We start from the raw sequence: 24116 nt of genomic DNA, 5'->3' as shown, positions 1-24116 counted from the left end.
AATCACCATTTTATAGTTCAAATTGGGGGAAACAAATGGACAAAAGTACAAAGATTCACAAAATGTTTAGAGGTGTGCGTCCCCCTAGAAAAACAGGTTCAGATCAGGGCTTTCATTTGGTACAGAGCTTGCTTCCAGATAGGGGAGTGAGAAGAATCCACTCCAGTTCAATGAAACCCCAGTAGTGAGTCATAAACCCAGGTACAGGATTAATTGGTTTATGAAACTGGAATAGCCCCAGATGCAGCAGGCCGCTCAAATGGAAGTGGACCAGCTTAAGAGGTTTGTGGATCCCAGTCACCTGAGCTAATGAAGACTGCCCCCACTCCACACCCATACCCATATCCTGCTGTTATAGGATCAGTGCAAGGTTCCTAATCCAGAACACCCTGAGGCAATCTGTTGACGTCAAAGGCTCAGAATTTGCAGCCAAAATCTTTCTTCTGGTTGGGAAAGTTATGACAGTATAAATACTCTCCGCCCGGCAGACAAGTTGTTCATAGGATCATTTCGAAATAGTTTGGAGAGGAATAATGTTCTGGGAGAATAGATTAGGAGCACTGTGTTTCCTACAGGTGCAGAAAAAGCAACTTGGTCCCCCCCTCCCCTGTTTATCTCTCTCGAGACCCCTCTCCCCTTGTCTTTCTTTCTTTCTCTCCCCTCCTCTTGTTCTTCCCCAAAGTTGAATCTGGGGTCAGAACTTCTAATTGTAACCTCAGACTGGAATTCCAGATGGTGTGTTCAAGACTCGGAGCAAGTCTCAGTTCATCAATTTCATGTGCTCGAGTGTCTGCTCTGGCTGTGGCCCCGACTCCATTCCCAACGTGGCATTAATGCAGAACAAATTGAGACATATCCTCTCGATAATTAGTTCCAGGATTGCCCAAGATTTACGGTAAAATAATAGAGCAAACTCCACAAAAGCTGGGGATTTTTTTTTTGCCTCCTACCACCGAACAAGGAGGAGGAGAGTGATTTGGCTGAGATGCTGCTGCTGTTGCTGCTGCCGCGCAAAGTTGGCACCGGAGAGGGTGAAGAGGGAGCCAGGACTCCGGATGAGTTGCTGGTATGGGAGTGAAACCATTAGCAGCGCATGAAGCTAAGAAGGAACCCAGAACGAGAGTGCCATATATTTATAAGTTGGGCGAGGAAGAAGAGGGCCGGATACATAGCACAGCGCAACCTATGCAAGCCTATTTGGGAAGGAGCCCTATTTAAGGCACTGGGGCTGACTTCCGAGTAAACGTGCATAATAATCTTGGGTCTTGGAACTAAGTAAGTCCCACTGGTTTTATAGAATTTGCTCTCTGTGTGGGGGTTTTAAAAGTATAGGATCCACGGTCTGTCTTCTAGAGGGAGGACCACACACTCCCAACAGCCTAATCAGCCCCCTACTTTTTTCACCCCCACCCCCGCAAAAGAGAACAATCATCTTCTTAAGGCATTTATAACTGCCAGGAGGCGCGGCGCTAGCTTAAGATAGCTTGAAAAAGTTCTCCAGCGGAAGCCTCCGTATGCTTACTCAGAAGTAAGTGGCATTGCGTGGGGCTTGCTCTCAGCCAAGTGGGAATAGGGCTGCAGACCGATAAGTCTCATCTATCCACCAGGCCCCAAAGGGCCCCCGGTAGTTTGAGCTATGGTACGCCTGGGATCTAGCCACAGAAAACGGCTACCCCTCCATTGTCTGGCCCCATTTCTTAGCATGACCCCGGATGGAAATGGGAGGGCCTTTGGTCTGATCCAGCAAAGGAACTCAGGCCAAGCGTCTGCACGTGCAGCCCCACTGCGCTCAACAGGGCTTAGTCCCAAGACAAGTCTTTCTTATTTTTAAAATTAATAATCCAGCACAATAAATTTACAACACAGGCTATGAGTTGGACACCCAAAAGCAATAGCGGTCATATCCCGAGACCACACAGCAACAGAGCAAAAGTCTTCTTCACTGTTGGCTGGGATCTGTCAAATGCAGGAAGGAAAATATGTTTTCTTTTCTTTTCACATTGGGCAGATTCCCATAAGCATCCCCAAAACAAAGGGTATTACGCCCTCACTGTGTTTGCAAAACTAGGCCCGGGTGAACTTCCTAGCCGAGATAGGGGCGGGGGGGCTGGAGGTGGAGATCCAGTGGGTCCGACTATTTGCCTTCTTCCTTAGGCACACGCTCATTCTCATAATCGGGTAATATTTTCTCTCCGAAAGAACCGCTAGAGCGCATTTACTTGAGACTAAGAAGTCTGAGGACAGGAAACTTAAGACTACTCTTAAAATTTCAGAAAGAAGTTTCTGATTTAAAATATATATTGTTAACAAACGCTTAACTTGTCTATGTTAGTTTCTGATTCACAATCTGGTTAAGTCGAAGTTTGCGTGTGTGTGTGTGTGTGTATACCGGTATATAATGTATAGCCCGGCTTTCCATGAATTGTGCCCTTTGGCGGTTAAGAACATTAATACATATTTTACAAAGGGGGGGCATTCATTCTCATTTGTCTTAGTTGGACGGGCTCCCCCATTCTTTAAATGCATTTCCTTTGTAACAAGAGCCATTGTTTTCAATCGATTCACGCAACTGTCCGCTTAAAATCAGCTGGAATATGATGCTGTGCATTTCTCTTTCAATGAATTCGGCTCGTTCCTCTCTCCCCTGTGTTCTACATTAGTTTCAGACATTTGCTCCTGAAATAATGATCTTTATCTTACTGCCCTATCCTAATCATCTTTATTCGATGGCACTTACTCCCAAATAAGTATACTGTACTAAGATCTATTCGGGTCTACACAAAAGCAAACTCAAATTTGCTCGGTGGAGTCTTACTTCCAGGTAAGTGGGTACAGGATTAACTGCTCCTGTTGGCTGCACTCCAGACAATGGAGTGAGATCCATTGATTTCCATGGGTCTTTCTTTCAAAGATTTGCGTGGGTTTAGGGCTGCAGCCGAAGGCCCCCTTCTCTTCAGTCCTTCAGGGTTAGAGAGCGCCTTCCCCCCAAGCGGATCTGGCTGTGAATGCGAGCTTGCCCCCTTTCGCCCTCGCTGCCCCCGCCGCGCTGAACTCCCGGAGCAAGACGCGCATTAATTAAAGTCTCTCCCGGCTCCCTTTCATTTTTCATTGGTCCACATCTTGGGATTGCCAAGGCGCTGCAGCCCAATGGCAGGCCTGCCCTGGGATCTCATAATGCATACTTCGGCACTGGCTGAGGCCAAAGGGAGGTCAGCGGCGCTATTTATTACTTGCCTAAGTTCCTTCGCTCGAAGGAGTCCATGAATCTTGACAGATAGCTCGTCTCTTGTCTGTTTTTACAGTTGCGCGTTGCTGGTGAGGTTACAGAGGAAGCGGGAAGAGACGGGCTCGAAGCGCCGAGAATTCCCTGGCGAGGATGAGCTAACAGAGACCCGGCTCGTTTCTCTCTCGCCCTCCCTCTCTGCTCACAGCCCCCCTTCAAAGATGGGGAGGACAACACGCCGAAGTTGAAAGGAAGGAGTCTGAGGGCAGAGGGAATCCCTCTCCCCTTTGCAGCGCGCCTCTTTTGATCTCCGAATAATATATGTCTACACGCCGATCAGCGCGAGCGGTGACTCGTATTATTATGGTTTTTTACGCAGTTTGGTTTCCTGTGCCGGCGAAATCGCTCCTTGTCACCCCCACCCCACCCCACTTCTTGAGCTGAACTTTTCAATGGCTGCGCATCGCTCCCATAGCGCTGGTTTATGTTGCTTACGATGGATCTCCACCCCCACCCCCCAAAAAGCTCCGATGAGCCCGGAAATCAGAGTGCAAAACAGAGACAAATGTGCCCATTTCCCTTCTCCAGTAGAGCGCGATGGGCGTTTCGGTGTGTGTTTGTGTGCATGTGCATTTTTCTGGAATGCTTGTTCCACCAAAGCAACTTCTTCTGCGCCAGCCCGGCTTTAAGCACAGGGTTCCTCCCCGCGCGCCCCTCCACACTTTTCACAAGCTGGGTGGAAACATCTCCTTTTAAACATGTATTTTTTTCAGAGGTGCCAGGAATTCCCCACCTGGAAAGAGCTGAAGCTGACAGATTTAGGCCGGTTTGGTATGGGGAAAAGGGGGTGGGGGTGGAGAACGCATCCTATAGCTCTAGCGGAGGCGGAATGGATTTCATGGCCGGGGCTCCGCCGACGTTCACAGCAATTGGGGGGGGGGGTTCGCTTAAGGCGCTTGTTTGTGCGGGAGGTGTGACCTAGCAAGGGAGAGATGGAGGAAGAGAGAGAGAGAAAGATCTAACGCCTGGACTTCCTGGGAAGAGGTTTGTGTACATCTTCACATCCGTTGCAGGCGACCAAGACTTATTGTCGCGTCTCTCGTGCCGCCCCCCCCCCCCGCAGCTGAAGAACTCAAAATAGTGGCAATCATCCCCAGTTACACAAATTACGTTAACTTTCCCAGCTTCTTGCGTTTGTAGGGTTGCCGCCCTCTAGGCTGCCGCGCGCGACGAAGGCTTCTGTGAAACCGGAAAGCCTGCACACTTTGCACACTTTCTTGGCCTAGAGGTCCAATGGACGATCCCAGCAGGTCTCTTTCAGATTTTTTTTCCGGGGTGGGGAGAAGGACTGGCGTGGAAGGGGCCAGAAGCCAGAACAGCCCCTCTCTTCTCCATTCGGCTATTGAAGCTTCCTTCTCGAACCCTTGACTGGGAAAGGGACACGTTTGAGCTCCGGGTATTGGGAACAGCGGAGCTTCAGCCGATTCACAATGCAAAATGGTTCAGGCACACACACGCACCCGGCCCCCGTTCAGAAGAACTCTGTGCTGCTCTCCCAGAAACCTCTGCCTGCCCCAGTGACTGCCCTCTCAGCCTAACCTACCCCGCAAGGCTGTTGTGAAGATAAAAAAGGGGAGAGGGGGAAAACAGTGTATACCGCCTTGAGCTGTTTGCAGGAAAGGTGGTCTATCCATGCGCCCAGTTTGGGAGAACAAGAAGGCTGCTCTGCACAGCGCTGCCGCCCTGGAGATGGTTCACAGCTTTGTTTTTCCCGGGGTTGGCACTTTAAATAATCAAACCCTTGAGTGAGTGAGTAGAAAGATATTTCCCCTCTGCTTCTCTGTTTGAGACTCACCAGCGAGGAAAAGGCACAGAAATGCGCTTGGATCTCTCTCTCTCTCTCTCTCTCTCTCTCTCTCTCTCTCTCTCTCTCTCTCTCTCTCTCCCTACACTTCTTTGAAGGCTGCGGTTCCTGAGCGCATTTATTTTGACGATTCAGGCCGCATTCCTTCGAATCTCCTTTACCAGAGAGTAAACCCCGCTAGGTTTCAGTGGGCTTTGCTTCCGAATAGACACGACGAAGGAAGATTGCAGTCTGAATCCTGCATCATACATCCTCCGCCCATCCTAAACGAGATCAAATCGCTTCCGAAGCTGAGTGGGGGAGGAGGCTGTGTGTGCAAGCGGGAAAGTGAGAGTGCCGGAACGACACTTTCGTTCCCACTTTCCTTGGCCTCTTTCCACGGACGCGGGTTTGGAATGCTGCTCCTGCGACAGCCCGCGTGTCTGTCCGCTCTTCCCCAAAGTGGTGGGGTTAAACCACTGGTTAAGCGAGTCGTGTGACTGAATGCCAGAGAAATAGCGAAGTAAAGATTCCCAACATCTAGAAATCTTTTTCCCCCACCTGAGGCGTCGGTAGACCTTGTTTCTACGGCTGTCCCTCCCAAATATTTTTGGAATTTGCCGGTTTCCATAAAATGGGAGGGGGCGCGTTATTGGCCACTTATTTTTGCTATTGTTGTTTAGAGAACCGAGCACTTGTCTTATCTTTCTCTTGGCCTTCAAGCTCAAAGGATAAATCCAATCAACCCGGCGTATCTGTTATTGGGGTTATTTTTAAATGCTGCGAATGAGGAGCTAGAAGCAAAACATGAGATGGGACTATCTTACACGGGATCCACTGGGGAACCTGACCAGCCAATGGGCTTTCATCCAGCCCTGTTATGGTCTCAATTCCTGAAATTCTGAGCCTCTCCTCGACTTAAGCAACAAGTGCCATTGGAAGCCAGTTCCATCCATTTCAAAGGGGTAGTGGAAAATTTAAGGAGAACTTAGCCGGGAGGGGGCGGAAATTTGACCCTGCCACTTCATGTTTTGGGGGGGGTTTATCGGTCAGCGTGACCCACGTTGAGCTCCAGCCAAACCACACTGATCTGAATGTATTTCGTTCAGTTAGACGGAAATCAGATTAAACACCAGTGGCTGTGTGGTTCATTCTTCCCCACTCCTTCCAGAGGTCTGAGGGCGGGTTATTCTTCTTTGAAAGCCAATAACAACTCTGAACTGTACTATGTAAATAGACAAAAGCTAACCTAGAAAAGGTCGACCAATTTATAATCCGGACAAAAAAAAAAAAAAAAAAAAGCTAACACAGGGTTAAGACAACAATGGCCCTCGCAAAGAGCTCTGGTCCATCTAGGGCCGCAGGGGTCGTTCATTAGTGCCGATGGCGAACCTGGGATACGGGTCGTTGACAGATTATATTATCTCGGTTCGTTCTACGGTACTTAAAAAGAGCCTTTGCCAGTTTAGAGGGAAGAGCAAATGGGAATTGCTAAAGATTTCGCAATAGTTTAGGGTGGGGAGATTTAAAAAAACAACAACAACCATTAAGTGGTTTAAAAACGGCGATGCCTCTCCGCCTGTACTCAAAAAAAGATAAGCTCTGACTCAGTATCTTTCATTCCGTGCTGAGAAAAATGCTACCTGGATTTCTTTGAGACGGAGCGGTTTGGCAAGAAAAAGAAGACAGTGTCCGGGTTTAAAAGGAACTTTCCAATTATCAGAACGGATCGGACTTCTCAAGCATTGCAATTTAAACCACTGCAGTTTTACGTGCTATATTACGGCAGATCGGAATGAAATGGCAGAAACAAGGGGAAACCCAGAAAGCGATGGCTAGCGGTTAAATAGGCACCTACCTGTTACCGCTTGTGCAGGAGCAGAAGGAGGATTGGGCGTTTTTGAACTCCGTACCATTTACCACTCTCCGAAGGCAAAGGTGATTTGTCACTCTGGAACTGAGTTCACTCTGACGGAAAAGGTATAAACTTACCAAAGTCATTCAAAGTTGAAATCTGGAATTATGTGTCCGAAACACACACTCTCTCTCTGTAAAGGAGGTCCTTTACAACCATATCCCATACTGAAGTTAAACAAAGACACACAGAGACACGATCAGGAAACAAAATAATTTTGCTGACTTGGTTTGATTCGGCACTTGCTTTTAACTGAGAAATATATGGGTGCTATTTTTAAAATGAAGATATTTGGCAATACTGTACTTTCCGGGCACTATATAGTCCAATGAATAAAGAAATCAGCAAACAAAACAAACTTGGGCATTATGTGTGTGTGTGTGTGTGTGTGTGTGTGTGCGCGCAAGTAACTATGCACATCCAAATTTTACAAGATCCTTTAAAAAGGTATAGATTGCTGCACTAGTTTTGAATGTTAAGAAAGACTCATAAGCTGAGTCTGAAATTCTAGATGTTGCCCTTTTCATGTACCAAGTAACCCTGTCCCCTAGAGAGGGTTATGTTAACTAGGTTGTTTAATACCTGCTGAAAAACTGCACGTGACACCAGAAGAGTGATTTGCAACGTTTTGCTTCCTCTCCTGTAATATACACCGGTAAGTTTATTGCATTAAATTTCATCTGTTAGGAGCTGTCATCAGAGCCAGATGTCAAAAACGGCTCAGGCTGCCATCTTGAGGCTGAGATTCTCCCGGCGAAAGCGCAACTGGTCTCAGTGCGGTTTACTTCCGAGTCGATGTTATTGGCGTCAGCGTCTGCTCCTATTTTCACTCGTAATAAAGTTCCACTAAAACAAGTAAGTGGCTGCTAAGTAACACCCCCCGCAGCCGCCTTAAAGGATCGGGAGTTCAGTGGAGGGACCAGGGGGGAAATATCAGGGTGGGCACAGAAGGGGCAAAGTGTGTTTCTAAAGTGGGAGACAAAGAAAAATAGCAGCATATATGAATGACAGGAGTTCAGATATGGGAGGGCAAGTGGGAGGTGAGATTTGGGGGGGGGGGTTGCTTGCCCAGTCCTCCCCCCGCCAGCCGTCTCTGCGGGAATTAGTTGCTTGGAGAGAGAGTCACCACTTCTATAGGTTATATAGGTTAGTTGAAGTGTAGACAAATGCTTGGGTGCTAAATAAAATCTGAATATTAACTACGTGGAGATTTGGAGATGAGTTTTATCATACTCCATGAACACAGTATTTTCATTTTTTTGAAATCAAATGCGGTCCTTCTCTTAAGCTGTTTGCTGGTTGGCGGGAATTTAAATAGATAAAGTAGATGGCACACAGAACTCCACTTTCCACTAAACTGTATTATTTATTATATTTGCTTTTAGTAAATCACTCGCCGTTTCTCTTACAACAAGCCCTGTGAAGTAGGTTGGGCTGAGCGACCGCTACCGGGCTAAACACCCTCTAACACCCTCTAATCACAGTTTCTTTTATTGCAGCTCCTCTTCAGAGTTGCTCCGGATCAGACCCCCTAATGGGGGACAAAATATTATTAGGACGAAGTGTCTGCCATCTTACAGTCTTCCTCCAATCCCTTGCAGTGAAGGGGCAGTGAAGGAGAACCAAAGGGGCTGTTTGTTTAGTCGGGAAGAGTCCACTAAAGGGATGCCTTTAGAAGTCCACTCTATCTGGAGGGTTGGTTTTGGACCGACCTTAAAATCTTCACGAAAATCCTTTTCGCTGCATTGAGGAATTAGGTGCATGTCAAGCACTCTGTACACTGAAAAGTGTCGTAGAAGCAAAAGCATACAGTTGCTACATGATCTAACGTAGCTGACTCTAATCAACAACAGCTTGTGCCACAATGAAAAAAGGGTCAAGTCTTTGTGGTGCCCCTAAGACTCTTCTGTGGTTTCTGCTGCCGGAGTAACACAACCACTCTCCTTAAATAATATATACTATGTCCATAACATCCTCCTTTTCCTCATTCGAATTCGATCGAGGGTATGAGTCCTGTATTTCAGAAAAGAGCCTGCTGCACGGTGTAGTGGACCGAGGAAGGCATGGTCTGAGAAGGCCTGGATTCAAATGAGGGTCTCCGTAGCGAACCGTGTCCCTATCATTAGGCAGAGGGAGGCAGTGCTTCAGGCAGCAGATGCTAGAATGCCTGGAGCATCAATGAGAGGGTGGAGGCAGCCTGCCCTGCTTCCCCATAAGCGAACCTGCTGCGTCGTCGTATTGTTAGTGTGGCGGTGAGATCCACCTGCTGGTTCAGGCACATATGACTTATGTGGAAAGCGGGAGGGTCACCACCCCTTCGGCTCAAGTAGCAAAAGTGTGTCGAGTCGATTCTGGAAGCAAGAGAGCGGGGAGATCCTTGATAGGTCAATACAGACGACCAGTGACGACACCAGATATAAAAATAAAATCAGAAGGGGCAAAATGAACTGGGGGGGGGGGATTTGTGAAAAATGACTTTTCTTCAAGTAACTGCAGGGATCCAGCAACAGAGAGCAGATCCGCCTCAGCTGATGCTGTGAATTTCAAGCTCTTCTTCAGTTCAGGAGATTAGAAGAAGAAAACTTCCTCAAATGCGGTTCTCTCAAGCAGCCTCATTATTTGTACTCAGGAGTCAGTCCCACTGGTTTCAAAGGACTTGCTTCCGAGTAAGACGTGCTTGGGGCGGCAGCCTTATTCGTGCATACCCTTAGAGGCGGAAGAAGAGCCGGATTTAGTAGGGAAGGTATTCTGTAGGGCAATTCAACAATAAGGTCTGGGAAGAAATGATGGCAGAGGCGTGGAAATGGTGCCCCCATTCCCTTTTGTTCAGCTCAGCTGTTTGGTGGAGCAATTTCACTATGATTTGGGCCTTAGGTCTGCAGCATCCAGGATCATGAGTCCCTGGGACTGCTGGATGGCGTCTTCTTCCAGCAACTCTTGCAGCCAAACTTTGCTCTGTTTTCCTTTGGGCCACATCAGCGAGGCCAAGAAGTCTTGTGTTCTGGGCAGCCCAGGACCTCCATGCACACTGCCCAGGCTTGCACCCCAGGAAGGTCACTTCAGTGCTCCTAACGAGACAAAAGCAACACGGGAGGCAGCAATTATGAGTTACTGGTCTCTGCAGCCACAGCAAGCGCTGTGATGCTCCAGCGGTTTGACTTCATCCCCGGAGGCGCACTCCATTGTCTCCCGTCCCGGGACAGACCACCGATGCCAACAACTGCTTTAAACCCTATTGAAGTGAGAATGCGCCCTCATTGTTTTACTGTTTGGGTGCATATTAACGCAACCACGGAGTGCGAAGGAAGCGGTGATTTACTTTAAAAGTCGCTGTCCCTTTCGTTCTACTTTTCCTGTTAGAACATCGCCAGAGTCCCCCTTTCCCTCTTTTCGGCGGATGTCACCTTTTTGACATCTCTGCATCTACTAGCATTTATATAGCTTTTATATAGTGTTCCGTGCCCTTGATCGTTCTTAGAAACGGGTTGTAATTCGTCTAACTGGCTCGGAAGGTGATGCACACCCACGTATGCTGAGGGAGGGAGACCTCCTGGCTGAGGTGTGATTCGAATCGGAGGCTTCCTGTTTCGCAGCTCAGAGGTAGAGCTGCAAGATGAACTTCACCAGCGCCTTAAGGCCATCGTTAGCTAGACCGGCTTCCATAAAAGCACATGGCATGGGAGGCCTAAAGCAGGATTCGACCTCCAGTGAAATTCAGGAAGAAGCACTCTCGGATGGCAGCCGGCCAACCTAATGGATATGAGATGATGAAGAAGAGGGTGGAGTATATTTGTGCCACGTAACACTGGGCGCATTAGGGGAATCTGCGACCCCAATCGGATGTCTTTAATTTAAGAACTTCTTAAATCCTTGTGTGTTTCTAGATGATGGACGGACATACTCCGAAGACATAGGCTGCTACACAGCATGCATTTAAAGGACCTCCAAAGAAACCTGGGAACTGTAGAGCTACAATTCACACAGAGCTACAATTCCCAGGACCTCCTGTTTAGGATTATTGCGGGCGGGGCGTGCTTTAAAACGCCTGGTCCATCTTATTTATTTAACAAATTTTGTGCATCGCTTGACTGTATAAAGCCAGAATCAAAACATTCAAAAACTAAATTCAGCAATAAGCTAAACACACATAACTTCTCCATGTCCGGTCAGGCTGGCCTAAATGTTATAAGCAGCTCTCCGAAAGTTCCTGACGGATGTCAAGGGGCTGGGAGTTCCAAAGTGTAAGGACTGCCATATTACAAGATCGGTTTTTTTTTTTTTACCACTGCGGGACGAGTATTGAGAACAGGTGTTATGTGGGCACGTGGGGATAGCCTGGCTCCTCAGCGTGGTCCGCCCTGTCTCCCAGGGTTTCATCCAGGGAGGGGCATTTCCTTGGAAAGGCCGGGCGCTGGATTAGGCATCTTCCGCTTCCAAGCGCTTTTCTCTCCCTGAGCCTTGTCAAAGTTCCCTTCGCAAACTAAGCCGCTTATGGAGCCAAGCCAGCCTCCGAGCATTTCGCCTCAGCAGCCTCCAGCTTGCCCGGGAAAGAAACCCGGGTGTGTTGAGGTCGGGTGGCTGAAGTCAGGACTCCGCGGGATGCGGGAGGGCTCGGTGTTCCGCCCCTCCGCCCGCGCAGTGGCGGGAGAGCCGCAGCGAGAGGCGTCTGCCCTGTCCGCTCCTGCCCCCGGGGCTGCGAGTGCTTCTGAGGCGCGCGAAGGCGGCTGAGGCGCCGAGCGAAGTGTGAAGGGAGCGCCAGCGCTGCTGCTGCTGCTGCTGCTGCTGCCACTGACTCCTCCTCCTCTGCTGCCGCTGCCGCCTCGCGCGGCTCCCCCCTCTCAATTAGCTGAGCTTTGGGGACTTCAGGGCAAAGCCGCCGCTGAGGTAAGAAGTTCAAGGCGGCTCCTCAGTCAGTCAGTTCGCGCCTCCCTCCTCCCGCGCAGCCAGTTCAGCAGGCCAGGTCTTCCCCTCAGCCGCTTCCCGCCAGTCCCACACTCTCCTTTTTTTTTTTTTTGCCTCGCTCGCCTTTCTTTTCCCTCACACCCGCTCTCTCTCTCTGTGTCTCCTCAACTTCGCTGTCCGCCGGACCCGAAGGCGACCCTGGAGACCAACCTCGCGCTGTCGCTCTTGCCCGCTCCCGCAGGGCTGGAGCCGGGGAGTTGCGTGCCCAACCCGGACCCCGCGTCGCCGAAAGGGCTCGGCTCGGCCGCCTGGTGCCTTCAGCCGGACCCGGGCAGGGGCCAGAGCGCTTGGAGCAAGTGCAGCGCCGGAGGAGGAGGCGGCGGCGGCAGTAGCGGCGGCAGCGAGTGGTTCCCAGCGCCCCGGCGGAAAGTTTGCGGCGACGCCATGGGCTCGGACGTGCGCGACCTGAACGCGCTGCTGCCTCCGGCCGTGCCCTCCCTGCCGGGCAACGGCAACTGCCCCATGCCGGTGAGCGGCGCGGCGCAGTGGGCGCCTGTGCTGGACTTCCCGCCCGGAGCGTCGTACGGCTCGCTGGCGCCGCACTCGGCCTTCATCAAGCAGGAGCCCAGCTGGAGCGCCACGGAGGCTCACGAGGAGCAGTGCCTGAGCGCCTTCACGGTGCACTTCTCCGGCCAGTTCACCGGCACCGCCGGAGCCTGCCGCTACGGCCCTTTCGCGCCGCCGCCCCCGCCGCCGCCCAGCCAAGCGCCCGCCAGCCAGGCCAGGATGTTTCCCAGCGGCCCTTACCTGCCCAACTGCCTCGAGAGCCAGCAAGCCATCCGCAACCAAGGTAAGGCCGCCGCGTCCATTGGACACGCCGCGTCCGCGCGCCAGCCTCACTGGCTGCCTGGGGGGTTCTCGCTCGCCTCCCGCGCCGTGATTGACAGCAAGGGCTGGAAGATGCTCCCGTCGGACGGTGCCATCGCTGGACCGCAAGCCGGTGGCGGCAAACGTGGGAGCCCGAATCAGAACCAGGCTCGCAGGCGGGCAGACGGTCTGTTGAGCTATCCCCGCTCTCCGCATTTAGCCACGGGCTGTTACAACCCAGTTGTTACATAAAGAGTTGGTATATACGGCGGCCTGTGTATAAATTTCTAGATATTTTAGGGGGAAAGTTCACACTGGTGTTCCGTTCACACGTGTGTTCCGACGCACACGTGCTGCAATGCGAGTCCACGCGAAAGCAAGTACCGCCGAGTTCAAGGGGCAAGTCACGCTGCAGCCTTCCTCCCGAGGGAGTGCGCATAGGATTGCAGCCGTACTTCGCCGAGAGTACGCCAGCAATCTTAACCATTGTAGGGATGTGCATTGTTGGCTTGACTGCATTGTAAATATACCCCTTCTCAGTCCAAACGACAGCCGTGTCTATGTGGAATCGAACGGGAGTTGCTTTTGAAGGAAGATAAAAATCGGGTTGCTAGAAATGTGAGGTTCGGCTGCTCTGGAATTTCCCATTTCAGACTACGGGGAAAGCAATAGGTACCAGATTAAGCAGGCGGCAGGTGAATACTTCCGAGCTGGGTGTTGGAGTGGATTAGCTGCCAGTGGCACTCACCCCATGTAATTTAAAACGATAATTCTAACTTTTAAAAAAATCAGCTGATAGGCGACAAAGGGGCATGCCTTTAATTGTGTCCTATCCAGATTGCGTTGTGAATTATAGTCGCCCCCCACACATGCAGAGAAATTACTAGGAGATTAAGCGGTTTGAGGGTTTGCGGCTTCAAAACTGCAATTCAAAGCGTCGGAGCTTCTAATCAATTGTGGTCCTGAAGTATTCGCCATGTGTAACAATTGTGACATTTAACGCCCCACATGAAGCTGGAAGGAAGGGGGTGGAAGTTATCCGGCGCTTCTTCTTTGGGTGCTGCAATACAGATTCACTACTGTACAGTCAGTGGAACACTTAGCACTGATTTTGTGGTAGCTGCCATTTTTAGTGTTAGCCTTTCCGGCTGTTCAAGTACCGGATGAGCACAAACTCCGCAGACTTCTTTTTTCCTAGCGGCCCTCAAAGAGGTAGATTCAGTGGTGTTTCAGGAAAACAAACTTCTCCACCCTAGTAGCGATGCTGAGTTCAACAGGACTTACTTTCTTCTAATAACTGTACTTAAGGAATGTAGGTGTACATAGGATTGCAGCCTAAATGAGTTTATGAGAAGACTCGCTGTTATTGCCTTACCCCATGTGCAAAAAATTCCCCGTGTATGTGTGTGTAAACTATCTTTAACAGTTCTTTGGGATATCAGTCTTCCTGTCAGTTAGCGTTCGTTTACTTATTCTCACTCCAGTGGTGCCTGGTGTTAGTAAAACTCTAAAATCCGTGCTCTGAACACACGCCCACTTCGTTCCTTTTTTAGCTAACAGGTTGTAGTGCTACTTGGAGATATCCTGGCAAAGTACATAATGGCGCTCTTGAGTACCCTGCGAAATGTTTGGTTAATGTTACAGAAACCAAACCGCGGGAATGACACTTACCAAGAGGAATTTTAAGATTGACTTGACTGGAACTAAATTCCATAAACTACCTTGTGCAGCTTGCATGCGGGATTCTTTTGCCAGTCTATAAAAACTGGAGATGGTGCGAATTATCATATAATGGTTTCCCCCCTGCAGCGTTGTTGTTTGTTTAAGAGCTGGGGGTAGGAGAAAGGTAACATTAGGCAATTGGCTGACCTGCTCATATTGAGAAGCTAAACCTGCAAAGGAGTTGCCTTGTGCTGAAACGCTTGGATTTTTTTTCCGCGCAGAGCTTGGCTGAATAAATTTTTTTACACAATATTGTAGAGGAATATATTAAAGCTATAGTCTAAAAGGTGTAAGTTCTCAGGGGAACAGTGTACTAAACAGTAACCCCTCCCATCCTCAGCAATAAGTGTGTGGTATTAAGTTCTATTGAAATCCATAGGACTCAAACTGCGATCCTAAACGCACTTTCCTGGGAGTAAGTAGCAAGATACTCAGTGGGGTTTACTTCTGAGAAGACGTGTGTAGAACTGCACTATTATCTCTTTAGACTCGGGAGTTTATAAGAACAGTTAAGCTCGGAACCTCTGCTGCACCCTAAACAAATAAATTGACCTAGACATATTGATTTCGGTAGAAGACACGTCCAAATAAGAATATGTAGAATCCCATTGACTCAAGGAAATTTGTCTCGAATCGAGTCATATTCTTATTCTGGCTGCTCTTCTGTTTAGGAACAGGAAAACAGGTGACTGTAAAACTGGAAGCAGCTTGGAACAATTATTCAACTAAAATGCTAAATTGTTCTTGTTTTCATGTAGATTCCTATATGTAAAAGAGAAAGGCGTGTCATCTACTGCGAAATTAGTGGGACCTAACCTTAGACCCTGCAGCTCCAATTCAATTCGGGGGAATCTCCAGGTGGATTGTTTGTCACCTGAACAGTTTATTGCGACCTGAGTTGAGTTGAGTTTAGTTGACTAGTTTTCCTAGGCAATAGCTTACTTTAGCAGATGCATGAAGTGGAAGTACTATATAATTATTGGTGAATTCCAGAGAATTATTTGTTGTGAATTCCATAATTACTAGTGTTTGCTTCTGTAACTTGATCTGTTGCAATACTACACAGATTGAGGCTCTCAGCAGCGTCTTGGAGGGAAGGCATCTTGGAGAAAAGCGAAGGACCTCCTTTCGCTTACTTTGCAATTGTCCCTTGAAACAATTGTCCCTTGGAACAATGCAGAGCAGCCCAAAGTATGATTAAGTTCCAGTAAGAATTCATTTAATCGAATTAACAGTTCACAGTAGTTCACGCAGTTCATACAGTTCGCCAAGTTTTACTTTTGCACGAAACCACTCAGTTTATCATTATTTTAAGGAAGTTACCAAATCAGCATGGCTAAAATTTGTAACACTTCCATGGATAAAGTGAGGAGAGAGAAAACTTTTAAAAATCCTTTTTAAGGAAGTGTTACCTTGTTGGCGGGTTTTAAGACCTAGAGCTTTGTTCTGCAAAATGTTAGGTTAGGGAGGCAATCTCTTTCATTATTTTGGGAAGCCACTCCTTTTCTAAATAGCAGTTAACTTCTCTCCCTCCCCCCAATCAAGTTCTTGCATCTGGGTCAGTAGTAATTTTTTATGGACCCTGCTCTACTGGAATGCTGATGTTTGGTTATTGGGTCTGACAATTTCTGACTCCTTAGCGAATTCCACATGATGATGATGATTCCTATATAATGTGTGGGTTTCTGTGTATCATGGGGGAGGGTAGTTAAATTAATCAGAACTGTCAGAATGGAACAGAAGTGCAATTCAATTTCTTTTGATGTGAACTGCCAACCTGTTCGCCACCAGTTGATTTTCATTTATTTTCATTTAGATATTATTTTTATTCCACTCCTCATTCAAAAAAGGCTCCCAGACAAAGACTTGCAATTTGAAAATACACAACACAGAAGGAAAATCGATTGGGAAGGAGAAGGAAATAAGCAAACTCAGATATAAGTGATTAGAACCTCTGTTGCTATGTTGATCCAACTGCATGTTCTTCGTGTATCTTTCTCCCTGTATGTATGCATGCACATACATACCTGTGAACATATATGCATATATAATACATACAGTAATTTATTTTTGAAGAACATTGCCTTGGAATTCTCTCATTGCAATTAAAATTGTTTTGCATTATATCACTTTATCATGTGTCAATTAAAATTCACATCCCTTCTTACACTTTTTTTGTGTGAGACCAGAAATATATTTATTGTCAATTATTGTTAGTTGTTGCAAAAGAATCTTTCTAGATTAGCTGAAGTGTATAGATATAGGAAAAAAGTTCGAATGACAGCAGAATAAATGTAATTGTTAACAATAAAAGAATGCAGGGGAAATTAGCACAATTTATCCTAAATCTATGCTTTCCCGTGGACACATTAATCAACAGCAACTTTTATATTTTGTTTTTAATAAGTCAGATTAGTGTTGTTGAAAAGTGCTAAATAGAAGTTCCACAATTGCATTAGTTCTCCTCGCCTTGTTTAGTGATGAGAAATCGCTTTTGGAGGCGTGCATTTTGTCCATACGTCCTACGTCCGAGACACGGTAATTCTGTCAGAAGCCAGAGGCTATATATTATATTAAATCAGAATAGCGAAAGAAAATAATTTACTTCGGTAGGGCAGTTATGCTTGTAAAGTAAGAATTCCAGTTCTTATAACTGCTGTTTTGATATGAAGAAAATAAATATCCATACTTTTGATTTTCAAAAGAGCGCATTGATAAATATGGGTTTCCTGGCAACGCGAGTCCTGGTCCTGATGAGTGACAGGTTCGTCCAGATACCTTAGATTCAAACTTAGATCCCCGATCTTTATATACTCGAAAGTGAGAAAGCTGGTGATAACGATATGCTGGTTTGCTTTAATTACTGCATCACAAGACCAACGGTGAGGAAGAGTATGATTTTTTAAAAAATTGTAGAGAAGAAAGTTAACGATAATCCAGAATAAAAACAAACCACCAGCGTCTTTCTAGCTGAAACAGGCGAAGGCAAGAGAGGGCAGGGGAGAGCACTATGGCAGGACACCAAGGTTTCATTGGGTGGCTGGGAAGAATTTGGAGAAGCTGGCAAACAATGTTTTGGGCACGAATATAATGTTCTTGCTTTGAATCAGTCAAGGTTGAAGTTTAGGTTTCAGACGAGTTTTCCACCGTGGGAAAGATACTACCTTGACGGTTTTGCCAAGGCTTGGGGGGGGGGGAACCTTCCTGCTTTGAATCTCTTGCCCCGTCCGCGTCCCCCTCCCCGCCGCTTCTATTTTTCCATGCAGCTGGGCTCCTCCAACAATTGTATCCCTTCAGAAGATTTGCCTTCTCCGCCAGATGTCCAGATCTCAATTATTTTCAGCACATTTTAATCAGCCCGGCCTCCGATAAAGTCCTAATTAAAGAGCCCTTGCTATCAGAGGGCTGGTTCAGAACTCAGCCCCCTTATCGCATTCCTGAAGCTGTGGGTCAGGCAACACCGGGAAATGTGGCCAAAACATCATTCTGCTCCGAGTCGAATTGTGAAGGTCACCCAATAAAGTTGCACGCTGGGCCAAGAGTAACGAACAGATCTGAAGTGTCAATGCTTCGGGGAAAGTTGAAAAGGAAAGAGGAGGGAGAAAGGGAGGAGGCAAACCTTTGCTTTGTGGGTTATGAGCGGAGATAAAGAAGCCCGGGACAGCTGCAGCAGAGAAGTGCAAGGGTTGGGCACCGGCTGTCAACGCCGTCCGTGCGCCGGGGGGAAAAAAGGAAGGCTGCGCGCAACAGAACGCGCCAGGCGCACGCAGCAGCCTTGGAGAGGCGCTTCCCGCTCCCTGCTCCACCGCTGGCCAACTGGCCAGGGGAAAACAGTGCTGGGTACCTTCCTTCGCTTCTTGTGGAGGGAACTTTCTGCCTCGCCCTTCAGGCCCAAACATTTTTGCGCCCCTGTGGCAGGGATAGGGGTGGGGAAGGGCAGTTACCAAAAGCGCTCCAGGAAAGCGCGTTTTCCAGAGAGGACAAGATAAGAATGCAGCCCATTCCAGATCACTGTAAACACTGTGATTTAAGCCCGTTTACATTCAGATCTAGGATATATTGGAGCTGCAGCGCTATGCGCACTTGCTCGAGAGTAAGCCCCATTGAGCACAGTGGCTCCTGCTTTCGAGAAAACGGTTGCTGAGGAAATATCGTGCTACAAAGAAACTTGCTTCCAACTAGGCGGCCTTTAGACTCATTTCAGCAGAAATAAGTTCAGGATCGGGACCGGCTTTTAGTCCTGCTGACTTTAATAGAAAGCGGTCGATTCAAATCTAGCTATTTCACTGTAAAATCTACCTCACTGTAAAAGTTTGCAAGAATAGGAGCCACTGCAAACGTTTTCTACCGGAACCAGGTACTCTAATCTACTTTATGCGGAGACCCTAAAGCAAAAGAGTTGCAATCCGCGTACATATTTTTCTTCTGGATCAGAGCCATTGGCATCAATGTGGCACTCCAGGAGGCCAGAACCACTGTACTTTAGGACAAGAGCTTAATTCTACGATCCAGTCATTGTTTTCTAGAGCCAAGTTCCGTTAAAAGCCGTGAGATTTACTTCTTAAGCAAATGCCCTCGCGTTCCGGGTCTTATTTACACTAAAGCAAAAGGGCCCGGTACTCCCGGTACTCCGCTTACCTAAATTTGTAAATATTAACATAAGTTCCGTTCCAATCGGTACGTAGAACGGTTCACAGGCAGAATAAACCAATGCGGGTGGCTTCCAGATTTCATCCAATGAATTTCAATGGGTTTTCACTGTCAAGGATGGTTGAAGCGTGGGCAAGTTTACCAGGGATCACGTTTAGGAAATCCATAGTACTTTGAGTAAACATGCTAAGGATGTTTGTTCTCAGTACACAGATATGTGTTTAGCAACAGAGGTCTAAATTGTCTTCTACCAGAACCTTCTTTGTTTTATGTGTTTTTGCTTTTATTTGGGTTGTCACTGAGGGATCTGGAAGAATTTCCCTTTCGCCCTTCTCTCCGAGTTCTGTCACATTCTGTCTAACATCCATCATGGTCTCCCCCGATCTACTGCTTATTGAAAGAACGGTGACTCCACCAGGAGTCCGCCAGATGCATCTAGCGAAGTAGGCTGTTGCCCTAGGAAAGCTCACAGAAAAGTGTGCAGCGGTGCTTGCTCTCTCTGCGTGCGTTGCACAATCTTGCCTGCCCCCCTGCCGTCAGTTTGGTGTTCTCGAAATAAACGGTGATCTTGAAAGAGGGCGGGGCGGGGCGGGGGGTTGAGAAGACGCTAGTCTTTAAGTATACCTAAGAACTTTGCAAGCACAGAGTTTAAAATATATTTCTAAATCAACATAACGTGTGGTTGGGAAACCAAGGGTAGATCTCATAAGGGCTACACTAAACATTCTTTGGTCTTGGGGTAAATGCTGATGAGCCGAGAAGCCTCAAAGATAATATTACTTTGTAATTACTTTTTAGCTGAAGTTGTTTAACTGGCTCCAAGTAATTAATGAAAGTTGGTGTCCAAACGCCTGATTTACGATTCGGTGTCACCCTGAGGTCACTAGAGGCGATCCGTTTCCATCTGAATTCACTCCGGTTTTTTTTAAAATAGGCTGTTTATTATTATTTGAGCGAGCAATTTTCGCTTAAAGTAGGAGGCTATTTTTCATTTAACGGCCTGCCATTTTTATTGCAGGCTCTTCAGAAAGTTAATCTTATAAAATAAGTGAGAAGTTAAGAGAGAACGAGATTAAAGGGTACCTTTTACATGTGAAACGGCAGACTAGTTTGCTCAACAGACGGGGGACTTTCTCTTAAATATGAGGAAGAATTAATGAAAGCATCGCTCACTGCGAGAAGCGACCGGCCTGCCCTTTCCAGGCGTAGCCAAAACGCCTGACTCCTAATTTCCCACCGAAGCATCGATCCCAGGCTTGACTAGTCTTGACAACAACCTTTGAGCCTCGCCATCCCAACAGCCTACTTGGCACCTAGATTCCCAAACACAAGTCATTTCCAAGTAAGCAAACTTATGATCTCGTTATGACTTGGCAGCAAGTCACATTGAGATCAACGTTAAAAAAAAAAAGTGCTTGGAACTGTAAGATTCTCCCCCCTGCCCACAGCTCCTGCAGCACGTGCCTGAGAGCCTCCTACTCAGTCCTCCTTGCTCCCAGAGAGAAGCGGCACTGCCGTCATTTTACAAAAAGAGAATTGAGGCACATCGTGGGGAAAGTAATTAGACGTGCGCCTCGGATGTTAATGGATCTCTTAACACCCAATGATTCCCCTCAGCAGTTCTTGGCCACCAGCAGCCTGTGTGCTGATGTTTATGGAAAGAAAGAGTTACCTTCCACTAGGCCGAGCTCGGATGCTAATTCAGGAATTAAGGAATGACGGAGAAAGTGACGCAAACAGCCCCAAAGACCAGATTTAGAATGGACTCTCACCACAGTCATAAACACAGAGAGAACTATTTTGGTCACGCCGTGGGTTTATCTGGGTTCATTGAGCAGGCTCTCTCTTCCCGAAGGAAGGAACCACCAGCGGGGGCTTCAGGTTTTCGACGCCTGCCTGCCCGGGGTGGGGACATTCTTGCAGGAAGCCGCTTCATGAGAAAGTTCAAGGGCAGGCGATTCAACTCCTGGTTCTTGACAATGTTGTTCTCTTGGCAGGTTACGGCACGGTGGCGTTTGATGGGACTCCAAGTTATGGCCACACCCCCTCTCACCACGCAGCGCAGTTTACAAACCACTCCTTCAAGCACGAGGATCCCATCGTCCAGCAGACGTCTCTAGGTAATTACTTAGGCTTCTAGGAACCAAACGGAAGTAGTTTTGAGGCAAATAAGTAGCGAACAGGTTAGTGGTACTGATAATCATGATCAGGATGGCAGTGGTCTGCCCTTATGTGTACCCATAAAAACTCTGCTGCTGTTCAAAACACCTTCTCAGAGATTATACCATTAATAATGGAACACAAATGTGGTCATGTGCACATAAAAGTACATTAATCATAGCCTAGACAAGTGTAGATTTTCTGAAGCTCATATGACTTCAATAGTGCAAACCTAGGCATGACTGCTCCTAAGTGTCTCAATGAGTTGAGTGGGATTTATTCCAGTTTAAGAGTGGAACAACTAGCATGGAATACAGTAAGGGTTACTTCTGAATAAACATGCTTGTGCACTATAAGTAGTAGGTTTCATTGAAAGTGCAACTTTTACACACACACACACACACACACACACACATGCTTATGGACAAAAATCTAAGCCCTCTCGTGCCTAAGTGGACACTTCTATGTGTGACTGAATTATATTACTGGCTGGTCATTATTGTGATATTATTGACTAAATATTCAGGGCATAAAGCAGTCAAAATCAAGCAGATCCCATTGAAACTATATTGGGATTTCAAGCTTGATACTGCCCTTTGTTTGGATGATGCTCTTAGCATTTACAAAAGGTGTTTCAAATGTCGGAAGTCTTAATGCTACAATCCTGTACACAATTACCCGGGAGCAATTCCTAATAAAGTCATATTCAGGACAGCCATATGAAGTTGGCCAGTATTACTGCACACACCAGAGCATGGGTAGGTAAACTAAGGCCTGGGGGCCAGATCTGGCCCAATCGCTTTCTAAATCCAGCCCGCGGACAGTCCAGGAATCAGCGTGTTTTTACATGAGTAGAATGTGTCCTTATATTTAAAATGCATCTCTGGGTTTTTTGTGGGGCATAGGAATTTGCTCATTCCCCCCCCCCCGCCAAATATAGTCTGGCGACCCACAAGGTCTGAGGGACAGTGGACCAGCCCCCTGCTGAAAAAGTTTGATGACCCCTGCACCAGAGTAATCGTGCTGCATACAAAAAGTCCTAAATTTAATCTTTGGCTTGCTTCTGTAGGTAGAGATGGGAAATGCTCCTTCTCTGAAATCCTGGAGAACACTGCCAGTCAATGTAGTGTTATAGGCAATACTGAACTAGATGAATAAATTATCTGAATTGGTATAGGGCAGCTTCCAATGGTCTTACTTCCATATGACAAATGGGAGGTTGAGAAAAAAGCACTTTGCAGGTTTATGGTTGAAGGGAGATTTGAAGGTTTTCTCATCCGATAGCTCTCACAGAACTGGGGATCCAATGGAACACTTGCAAAAACAAAGTGTTTGCCTGTTTTCCGTAAGATTTTTGTCAACGGCTACACAGCTTTGAAATAACTATAGGCATTAGCTCTGTTCTACTCAATGATGAAATATCTACTGAAAATTGAAATAATTATCGGTTCCAAATTATTGGAGACTCAGGTGCCCCCTTCCTCCATCGACCCCTGAGCATGAGAAAAAGCCCTTCCTCTAGCTTACAGGACGTGACATTAACCCTTCTGAGCATGGAAATCAGCCCTGCTGCATAGTAACTTCTCTATGGTTTGTCTGCAGGTGACCAGCAATATTCGGTGCCTCCTCCTGTTTATGGCTGCCACACCCCGACGGACAGTTGCACGGGCAGCCAGGCTTTGCTCCTGAGGACCCCATACAACAGGTGCGAAGCCTTTAGTTCTGGTCTCTTCATCTTCCAGTTCTCTTGTGTACAGTTCACCTCCCACATATTGGCAAAACAGCTTTATTGTTGGTGCAAATGCCTCCAAAGTTGAATTGCTGTCCTGTACCTCCTCCTTTCTTCTTCACCCCACCAGACTTTATTTATACAAAACTCTCATATTTAGGCCTCCAATAACATGAGGAACATCTCACTTTAGCATGTCTCTAATTCTCCTTTCAGAGAATTAAAGTTGACAAAATATAGCCCTAAATATTAAAATGCAAGGACAGAAAACCGTGTTGCTCTTAGATGCTCATATTTGTTTGTTATTAAAAATATGTGTGATGTGGCAATGTTATTGGAAGGTACATTGGATAGCACCTAGCCAAAGGCCCTTGATTAAGGCAGGATCTGCAATGCCTTTCCTTACCAGAATCCCTGACAGACTGTCCTCCAGCATTTGCTTTAAGCACCTCCAGGGAAGAAGAGCCCATCACAACTGGAGGCAGACTCATCCACTATGGAACAGCCTTTTGCAGTTAGAAAGTGTCTCCTAATGTTTGGCCAAAATCTATTCCCTTGCGGTTTCTACCCTTGATTCTAGGGTGGTGGATAAATGAAACAAACACCTATTTTTGTTATTTTAAATTACTCCACTCTTGTTGCATTTTTTAAAAATTAAATTCCTAGATTTCTATCCCACCTTTCCTTCCAACAAACCCATTCAATTCTCATTGAAAGGATTTTGTGACTCTAGGCCCATATTTGTTAACAGTGGCTATCATTTAAAGTGGATTTAGTCTTGATAATACAATGCAGCAAAAGCAAAAAAAGAATCTTGTTGCACCTTAAAGATGAATAAATTTATGGTAGCCCAAGCTTTCATGTCCCAATTAACCAGCCAACCTCTTCAGTTTAAAAATATGGTTTCTGACACAAAACGGGTGTGTTTTGTATAGAGCATTAATTACTTGTATTTGGTGCTAAGCCTGGAACAACTGGGTTTATTCTGTGTTTCATCCAAGGCCTTGTGTCTTGTCCTCTGATAAAGCTGTATTCAGATCTAGAAAGGAACTCGACCCTTTTCTCACAGTCCAGTTTACTAGGACCTTGGAAGCAAGTTCAGTTT

At 47.0% G+C, this 24116-nt stretch overlaps 2 protein-coding genes across 10 annotated transcripts in view; both read left to right on the top strand.

Annotated features, from left to right (window-relative positions):
* Positions 1-24116, top strand: part of CCDC73 (coiled-coil domain containing 73) — a 247719-nt gene that overhangs the window by 135993 nt on the left and 87610 nt on the right. The window lies entirely within an intron of this gene.
* Positions 11588-24116, top strand: part of WT1 (WT1 transcription factor) — a 51125-nt gene continuing 38596 nt past the window's right edge. For 2 of the 9 annotated variants that reach the window (XR_014516941.1, XM_083464926.1), the window contains exons 1-3: positions 11710-12733; positions 21120-21242; positions 22885-22987. Coding sequence is in view for 4 of the 9 variants with exons in the window: in XM_083464926.1 (XP_083321052.1) it covers positions 12328-12733; positions 21120-21242; positions 22885-22987 (632 nt within the window). In the remaining 5 variants the exon portion in view is untranslated. Of the gene's footprint in view, positions 12734-21119; positions 21243-22884; positions 22988-24116 lie in introns of all 9 variants that reach the window. The other 7 variants (XR_014516942.1, XR_014516943.1, XM_083464927.1 and 4 more) reach the window with 6 other exon arrangements.

The sequence above is a fragment of the Podarcis liolepis genome (genome assembly GCF_965112155.1).
Source record: "Podarcis liolepis genome assembly, chromosome: 1".
NCBI classification, from domain to species: Eukaryota; Metazoa; Chordata; class Lepidosauria; order Squamata; family Lacertidae; genus Podarcis; species Podarcis liolepis.
This window is presented reverse-complemented; position numbering and strand designations above follow the sequence as displayed.